Genomic DNA, 9297 nt, shown 5'->3' with positions numbered 1-9297 from the left:
GGGCCCGCCACCACGCGCGAAGAAGGAAGGGGGGATCGGAGATCGTGGAAAAAAAAAAAAACCCAACTGTTTGAGCTTTCGCCTGTAGTTATAACATAAAAGGGTGAAAAGGCAAGAAAACTGGATTTCCTGCTGGTCACGTTGGAGCCCTAGGCGTCTGCTAAGTGCATGGACTCCGGCACCCCAGAGGCAGTCAAAGCCGGCAGCGTAGGAGAGCTTCGGGCAAGTTCGCGGGCCACGCCTTCCGAACCGGCCACCTCCTCTCATTGGCCTGACAGCCTGTCACTCCAACCTGGCTCCCACTTCGGCTAACCATTCACGTAGTTTGGTTGCGTCTTGGCGTGTTTAATGTTGCCAATAACGAGAGATTTTTTTTAGGGGGAGGGGGGACGCGAGAACATATCGTGCCGCAATTAGTTCATTGAAAACTCAGTCGCTCGCGGAGCGGTCAGACGGAGACTCCTCTCGGCATTTTTCCCTCCTGCCTAAGGATCTCCTGCGGAGAGCTGCAACAATGCCCAAAAGAAAGGTAAGTGAAATGGGAAGATAGACGGGTGATTAGCTGCCGAAATACATATTTCCTACGGCAGAGATTTCTATCTTTTTGAAAGAGCATTTCGGTTTCTAGTTTGGTTTTTGTGATGTTCTGAATGGAAGGCGAGGGAAAGGTAGCGAGCCGTCTGTGTTTGGTTTCGGAAGGTCTCGTATGCAACTGGTAGTTCACTTTTGGCTTGTTTTGTTTAAGGGAGAGAATCGTTTGAGAGGTGTCTCCATGCTGAATTACAAACAGCCATAGCGCTGTGCTGTCGCTTCCTACCCCACCCCCCTTCCTCCGCTTACCCTATTGGAGAACTCTTCTCCCAACCATACTTCCAGCGCCAGCTTCCTCCTCTACCTCCAGTTTTTCTCCGGGAACCGTCCCGTTTGGGGGAACGAAAGCCCCGGCTTTCTCTTGTTTTTGCCTTTGTTCTTTCCGTTTTCTTTTTTCCTTTTTTCCCCCTCTTCCCTCCTCCACTTCTTGTCATGCCAGATGGCTATGCAATGGTAATCCTGTGCCATTAGGCGGCGCAGACTTCAAACTGTCCTAGAGAAGGGAGAGATTCACCGCTGTAATTAGAAACTTTAGATCTGAGAGATTTGGCACTCTCGGAACTCTCTAGTTAAAGGTGGAAAGGTGATTAGAGAGCCGCGTCCGAAAAACTCCAGCCAGCGTCGGATGGTGGGGCGGCGTGGGATTCGTTCACTTCAGACACTGGGGAGTTGATCTGAGTGAGCTACCAAGGGCTACAGGTCTTCTGTAAACCTTCACTTCAAAATTCCTGTCTCTGCATAGATAGGAAATAAGTTGACGATCAGTATTTGTGTTTATTTTTTTTCTCCCGAGTCTCTTACAACTAAAATGGAGCGCTGTTTCATTGCTTGGTGAAATCGTAAAACACTGTGTTAATGTAAAAGCCTTATAATTGTTTATATATTCTTGTGAATCCGTCCGCCTTCCGTATTCCTGGAACATAGAAACGACACTGAATTCCTCAGTGCTCCAGGCTGTATGAATCGTTGAAATAATAGCCTGGTAGTTCCCAGGGTAAAGGGCTACTCAGATACCGAAAGCAATTGTTTCTAATCACCACCCCCTTTCCCGAGGCTCCCGCCGGGCTCTTTTCGGCTTGTGCAATGGATCTTGCTTTTTTGCAGAGCTGACAGCAACCTAGTAGCAGGTAGTGGCGGGAAGTTTTAAAATCCTCCGCCTGCTTCTCGGAATAAAACGTTGACGTTAGAACAAAGACGTTCGTCCTTGAAAGTATGGTGGGGTTGTTGTTTTGTATGCAGAACTTGGGGAGGAAAATAGTCCATAATCAGTAGAGCAGGTCAGATAGACACAATTGCATAGCAAACATAAGGCAAGAGAGGGAAATTGCAAGAAGCTCCGCCTTCGTTCGTCCCGCCCCAACCCTTGTTTTGGCTTTAACATTAGAGCAGGTGGATTTCAAAATAAAAATGATTTGTTTTTAAGAGACGTTGTTTACACAAAAAGGTTACGCTGACTCTTTGTAAACCGGTCTTGAGCATGAACTTGCATCTTGGTGTACGTTTCATATTTCCCATACAGCAGATGTAGAATAGCTGCTAGAAAAAAACACGTGGCTGCTGGAGCGGGAACCCAGGAAAGAAGTCACAAGTGGCTAAAGTTGTAATTATAATCCATCGGCGATATTTTCTGGTGTATGTGGTTATATTGATTACCCTATTTCTCTTTTGTATTTTTCTCCCTCTACATAGGCTGCAGGTGATGCCAGTCAGGAGGTGAGTGTCTTTAGTTTGTGAGTTTCCCTGAAAAAAAAAATACACCCATTTTAGAAACTAAAGACATATAACTAGGTAAAAGTTAATCTGGTGGTTATATTTGTACCAAATGAGTACTAATGTTGTGTATGCCAGTGCTCTGTCAAAAATACATTAATGAAAATGACAGACTTTTTGGAATTTAGGGTCCTACTGTGCTTGTTATAACATGCGGGGAGCACCTTCTTAGGCTTAAATTCTGCTTTGTCAGTTGGTGAGCAAAAAGGTGTATTTTCCTTTTAAAATGTGCTCCTCGATAACAGCAACTTCCCTGATTTAGCTCAGTGAAAGAGGCTTGTCATGGGATTTTATTCTCTTTACCATATGAAAGGGGGGGATCAGATATGTCTACCATGATATTCCTTAACCAAATTTATAATCATTTCCTTAATAGCAATATTCACAGTGTTACACCAAATATTTTCTCAATAAAAATAATTCTAGATTTGTACATCCATAATTCTTTTGCCCTTTTTTTCCACTTCCAGCCAAAGAGAAGATCAGCCCGACTGTCTGCTGTAAGTGGTCTCTGTAAAAGGCTGCCCATGTATCATGGAATGGAGGTTTTTAGAATCAGGGGATCCTACATAATATTATCTTTAATATGAGGCTTATTTGGAAGGGTTATGGGAGAAACTTTACACATTAAAGAAAAGGGTTTATTTTAGTTCCTAGTGCTTAGTTTAAATCATACTCATAGATTTCATTGCTAGTGCTCTTTTTTCAAATATGATGATTTCTTCCTCTTTTCTTATATAATGCAGATGCCTGTGCCCTTTACACCACCAGAGTTGAAACCTAAAAGAGCATCGACTCCAAGGGTAAATATTCAAATTCTAAGGTTGAAGAAAATGTGTGTTTTTTTTAAAGAAATAAATTATGAGAGTGCACACAACTGATCCTTTTGTTTTCTTCATAGTTTGCTTAACCAGAAATATAATGTACCATACAGTACATATAACTCTACTGGGTGGTGAATATTTGTATATGTTTGGGGATTGGTAGCTGGGTCTTAGCATTTTTATTTGGTAGTTACAACATAATACTGTAAATGTAAAATAAAAAATGTTGGTGGATAGACATGTTAAATGTATGTGCCTTTGAGATTTAATCTCTAAAACACCAATATTCCTGGGAAAACAGGCTGTAAACTGCAGTAACCCAATAGTGCATTATAATAATAGCAGCAACTAATATTTGGTACTACTTCAGGAAGTGATTTCATGTATGTTGCTTTAAATGGAGTCAAATGACTTTATATAGACGTCTGTGCTTGGATGTTATAGCTAATGACAGGCTGAAAGAGAAATAAAGTCAATATTAAGTTAACTCTTAATTGCTTTATTACACAATTTTTTCTAACACTTGGTTGAATGACAAAAATCAGAAAAAATTAAAGCTATAAAGAATGTTTGATGAGAACAAACATGTTCTTCCATGACTTCTGTTTCAGCACCTGTCTCCAGGTTCCTGCCCCGACTTCCCTAGATGATAGACTATAAATACATCCTTCCCCTGACCAAAAAATAAAATAAAATAAAGCACCACAGTATTTGACTACTTACCCGGCAGGGGGGCTACCATGGTCACTAAAGTGGTTTTCCCAGGGAGAGGCTCATCCTTTGCACTCCGGATGCGCTGAACCCTGCCATTTCCCCAAGCATGGGAAATGTGACTGCATCATTTGAGGTAGTGGGGAGGCTGCGTTTGTGCCCTCCCCTGGAAAATAAAAGAATTTTTGAGATCATCTAATCATTTTCTGACTGAAGACACAACAAACAATGACCATTTCTGTAAATGCTTTTGATATGTTTTTAATTAAAAAATTCTTAAGTGCTGTTTAACTGTCTTGATCAATCGAATTACATATTGATGCGGCACTAGCTGCGGAACTGTTCTTCTGCAAGTTGCTCAGAGAGGGAGGGGAAGGACAGGGAAAAAGCATAGGAATAAATCAGAGTGGGTACTATGTAGTCATGCTCTTTAAAATTATTTATATTTCTCAGACCTCTGCTTCTCATTTGTTAACAGAATAATAGCTTTTGTGTATGGTGCAGTATATAATTCTGAACACAATTCCATAGGATTTTCCCAAATGACTCTTATAATGTATCTCTGTGTGATGAGTGGTATTATCTTTTTATATATGAAAACACGGGATCTGAGAGAGAGTTATACTTTGCCTCAAGAAAACACCAGATAAGTGGAAGACAGAATTCAAATAGATTTCTCCTGCATCTTAAATAAATGATCTTCCTACTGTGTATACACTTAAGCAAAGACCTTTCCTATAGCAAAAAAAAAAAAGTTCAAGGAAATGTATAGCTTACACATATAAATAGCTGCATCCCATGATCTCTTCTAAATGTGTCTAAATTGATGTTCTCACCAACATGACATTTCTCTTAATTGCTACCAATGGAGACTTTATAATTAACACAACCCTATTGCTAATGATTAGACTAGACAGCAATAAATTGACTTTTGGTAAGAGACATTCAATTTATCAGTCTAACTTGATGCTGGGAATTGGACGTTGGTGGGCACGAGTGAACACTAACTTGTTATTTCTCAATGCAGGCAGCACAAAAGCAGATTTCTTTAATTTATATCAGGGTAAAAGAATTCAATTTTTTCTTTCTTTCTTTTTTTTTTTTTTGGTTTTGGTTTTCCCAAGCAGGGTTTCTCTGTGTAGTTTTGGAGCCTGTCCTGGAACTCACTCTGTAGACCAGGCTGGCCTCGAACTCACAGAGATCCGCCTGCCTCTGCCTCCCAAGTGATGAGATTAAAGGCACGTGCCACCACCGCCCAGCTAAGAATTCATTTTTAATGTTGCTTTAGGGGTAACTCTGAAAGAGTTATGTGTTAATTTTATTGTTATCAGACTTGTGTACAGTATGGTAAAGCTGTCCTTAAATTATTTCATCAGCTGTTAATGTAACTTTAGTGGTTTAATTAACATAGCAGCTAAATTGTGTATTTTTATTATTTTTGTTGCTGGACAGAAAGTGAAGACCACAAATGTTGTTGTGGAAGAAAACAAAGATGCAGCTGCCATAACAATTCCTGAACCCAAGCCAGAAGATGTTAAAGAAGAGTGCAACATGGAAAATGCCGAAAACGGAGAAGCCCAAATGATGGAGGTATCTTGAAACGTTAACAGCTCTATCTTCTCGAAAACTTAACATTGCAAGTGAAAAGCAGTCTTCGTTGCCTTTTAGTTTAAACACAGAAATAGTAAATGAGTCGTGGTTCTGTGGTATAATGGCATCTAAATAGAGAATGAACTGAAACTGGGAGCCTTGCAGGAAGTGCTACAGAAGTAGTTGGTTACCATTGCTATTGCTTTACCCATGCCGGTAAACAGGACTTCCCACAGCTATAACTCTCGTATTAAATATAGGCCAAACTTCAATTCCTTTGGTCAACACATGGACTATTTGTAACTTCTTTTCCCAGAAAAAGACTATTTATTTCCTCTGTGGGTGGTAAAACAAACTATCCTAGGATTTTTTTTTTCCAGACAGGGTCTCATAGCCCAGGATGGCCTCAAACTCATTGTATCGTCAAGTCATTGTATCAATGACCTGGAACTTCTGATCCTCCTTGCCTCCAGCTCCTAAGTGCTATGATTACAGGTCTGCACCACCACACATACCTAATTTATGCCAGGCTGGGGATCCAACTTAGAGCTTTATGCACGCAAGCACTCTATCAATGTGTTACATGGCCAGCTATGTATTGTGTTTTTAATAGATTTTGCTTTATATATTTAATATATCCTACACTTGAGGTATTCTAGTAAAATACCTAAAATAAGATGTCAAATCAAACATATACATATATGTAAACTCTAAGTAATCATACAAGATTTTTTAGTATTTTTTTTTTGTTTTTTAAAGCACAAATGTGCCAGTAGGCAGAGGCAAGTGGATCTTTGTGACATAGAGGCCAGCCTGGCCAACAGGAGTGGCAGGAGTTAGATGCAGGACAGCAGAGCTACATAATGAGATGCTATCTCAAACATACACGCACACACAAAAGCACAAATGTAAACTGCACTTGGTGGTTCATGCCTGTTACCCTAGGACCTTAAGGCTTTATTGCTTTGAAGAGACACCATGACCGCAGCAACTTGTATAAAAGAAAGCATTTAATTAGGGCTGGCTTACGGTTTCTGGTTTCTGAGGTTTAGACCATTATCATCATGATGAGAGCATGGCAGCACACCAGCAGATATGGTGCTGGAGAAGTAGCTGACTGTTCTACATCCAGGAAATAGTAGTAGTGGTAGTATCTGAGGGTTCTACGCAGGCAGCAGGAAGAGAATGACCCTGGGCTTGGCTTGGGCTTCTCAAACCTCAAAGCCCACCACTTTAGTGGCCACCACAAGGCCACACCTACTCCAATAAGGCCAATACCTCCTATTCTTTCTCAAGTAGTGCCACTCTCTGATGACCAAGCATTCAAATATATGAGCCTATGGTGGCCATTCTTATTCAAACCACCACACACAGTATTTGGTAGGTGCAAGCTGGAGATTCACTGTGAGTTCAAGGACAGCCTTTTCTCAAAAGAAAAAACAGCATTATTTTCCCAAGGAGTTCTTTATCTCCACATGTTTTACTTACTGAAAATTTATGACACAGAATAAATACACATCGTTTGTTTATTTACTTTGTTTCATCAAATTAGTAATGAAAATTGTTCATATAGACAAGCTTTACTGAACTGATTAAGTTAATATTGGTTAAGACATCTATTTGTGGTGCTTGGTATCAAGATGCTGTACTTGTATATTGTTTAGAATATTTTCCTTATATCCTGGTTTTTCCATAGGAAAACTGCTTTCTGGCAAAAGAAATTTAATTTGGCTTTTCATGAAACAGAGATCAGCTGATCCAACATGTGAGAGAAAATAGCTCTAAATTTGCAATCTTATTTTCCCTCGTTCTATCTAGGCACCCGTTCCTAAAATGGAAGCTGAGGAAGTAAAGGAACAGATGAATGAAGACACTGAAGAAGACGGAGGAGAAAAGAAAGAAGCAGAAGCAGCAGAAGGAAAGGAGGAGGAGCTAGAAGAAAATGTCCAAAATATCGAGAAGGATGAAACTGGAAAAGAGGACAAAGATGATGGTGAGGAGGTGAAAGATGGAGAAAGGGAAGAAGTCCTGGAAGAGAAAATCGATGCGGCAGAAAGTGAGGCTGCAAAGGAGGACAAGGATGCTGAAGAGAAAGGAGACGATAAGGAAGAAGACGACAAAGAGGAAGGGGAAGGGAAGAAGGAAGAAGAGAAAGATGACAAAGAAGAGGAGGCTGAAGCGGAGGAAGAAGTGAAAGAACAGGAGGAGAAAGAAGAAGCGGAAGGCAGAAAATTCGAAGGAGAAAAAGAAGAGGAAACTAAGGAAGACGGGAAGGAAGGCCAGAGTGAGGAAGAGGGCAAGGAGAAAGATGACGGGAAAGACGAAGATAGAAAGGAGGAAGGAGGAGAAGAAAAAGAGGTTGCAGGGGAAGGAAATGATGAAAACAAGGTGGAGGCTGAAAAAGAAGCTGAAAACCAAGATTTCCAACAAGATGAAGAAGAAGAGGGGTCTCTGCACATTGTCTAAAACTGCCCTATGTGATGTCATCATTCGGTAACATGTACCTTCCTGTTGTAATGTTAATAGAGATAAATATTTTTATCAGATATTTTATAAACAGTGCTTTTCTTTAGCATCATTCAATCTTGGAACATCATCATTCAGGTTATTAGTTGCAAAATACCTAACATGACACCTTTATACATTTGTGATTACGGTAGTGCAAAACATAAAATGTATACTTGCAACTTTGTGAATTTCACTGTGTGTAAGTTATATATTAAATCTTTGAGTTTCAATTTTATTCTTATACGTGATAATTTTGCAACGTAGGAGAATTCCAAAAGAAAGAGTTTGGTACAACTTTGCTGTAGTTCTGTAGGTTGCTTTTATAAAGAAGGTCAACTATTTTCAGGTAATGTTAAGAGTTAGAATTGCCATTACCAAATATAACTGTATTAGTAGCTTGGAAAGAATATAAAATCTTAATTTCATTTTTGAATAAATTTGAATGTTTATTTCAGGAGGGCAGTTTTGATTATATGTGTATGCACAAAGTTTTGCTGGGTTTATCATAATAAAAAAGTTCCACAAAGATCATTATGGTTTGTGATATTTCAAAAACTGTAGTTTAGTAGGATGTTAAAATCCTTGATTTTTCTCCCATTCTGTGTTCAGAAAAACATTTGAGGGTTTTTTTTATTGAAATACAATTAATAAAAGCATAAAACTTGAGGCCAGCCTGGTCTCCAAAGCGAGTTCCAGGAAAGGCGCAAACTACACAGAGAAACCCTGTCTCAAAAAAAAATCATAAAACTCAGCATTTTAATCATTCCAAAGTATGCAGTGCGTTGATTTATGTATCATTCTTTTTTTTTTTTTTTTTCCGAGACAGGGTTTCTCTGTGTAGCTTTGCGCCTTTTCCTGGAACTCACTTGGTAGCCCAGGCTGGCCTCGAACTCACAGAGATCCGCCTGGCTCTGCCTCCCAAGTGCTGGGATTAAGGGCGTGTGCCACCACTGCCCGGCGTATCATTCATTTTTATATCTTAAGGCTATCCCATTCAGTCAAAGCATATTTTATTTTTTCATGAGTATTTATATTGCTTCTAAACTGTATCAGTTACAAATCTGCCATGAACACTTATGGCTGTTTGTGTTACCGTATGATCAGTGATTTCCTTTGATATGTTACTTCTGCGCAAAGCACATTACAAAAGTGCTGTGCGTTTTTGTTGAGGGTTTAGGAGTTGAAGGTAGAGGCAGGAGGATCAAGAGTTCATTGGCCATCATTATTAGACAATGACAGCAAACATCCTGCCAGAACACCCCACATACAAGTGGTTGTCACAGTAACACTCCCAGTTTTCTCT

At 39.8% G+C, this 9297-nt stretch overlaps 1 protein-coding gene and 1 non-coding gene across 2 annotated transcripts; both read left to right on the top strand.

The window, feature by feature from the left end:
* Positions 1-362: 362 nt before the first annotated feature.
* Positions 363-8523, top strand: Hmgn5 (high mobility group nucleosome binding domain 5). The gene is made up of 6 exons (XM_059250180.1): positions 363-529; positions 2281-2304; positions 2832-2861; positions 3108-3164; positions 5349-5486; positions 7305-8523. The coding sequence occupies exons 1-6, from the start codon at positions 515-517 to the stop codon at positions 7950-7952; spliced, it is 912 nt and encodes a 303-aa protein (XP_059106163.1). The 5' UTR covers positions 363-514; the 3' UTR covers positions 7953-8523.
* On the top strand, positions 3901-4064 carry LOC131900329 (U1 spliceosomal RNA). The gene has a single exon (XR_009376226.1). It is a non-coding gene; the product is annotated as a U1 spliceosomal RNA (small nuclear RNA).
* Positions 8524-9297: the final 774 nt, after the last annotated feature.

This window comes from Peromyscus eremicus, chromosome X (genome assembly GCF_949786415.1).
Source record: "Peromyscus eremicus chromosome X, PerEre_H2_v1, whole genome shotgun sequence".
In the NCBI taxonomy this organism is placed as follows: Eukaryota; Metazoa; Chordata; class Mammalia; order Rodentia; family Cricetidae; genus Peromyscus; species Peromyscus eremicus.
Note: the sequence above shows the minus strand (reverse complement) of the source record. Positions and strands in the feature narration are given on the sequence as shown.

Coding starts and splice junctions, on each gene's coding strand:
- Hmgn5 (XM_059250180.1), top strand. Junction 2,305..2,831: donor CAGGTGATGCCAGTCAGGAG/GTGAGTGTCTTT, acceptor TTCCACTTCCAG/CCAAAGAGAAGATCAGCCCG. Junction 2,862..3,107: donor GATCAGCCCGACTGTCTGCT/GTAAGTGGTCTC, acceptor TATATAATGCAG/ATGCCTGTGCCCTTTACACC.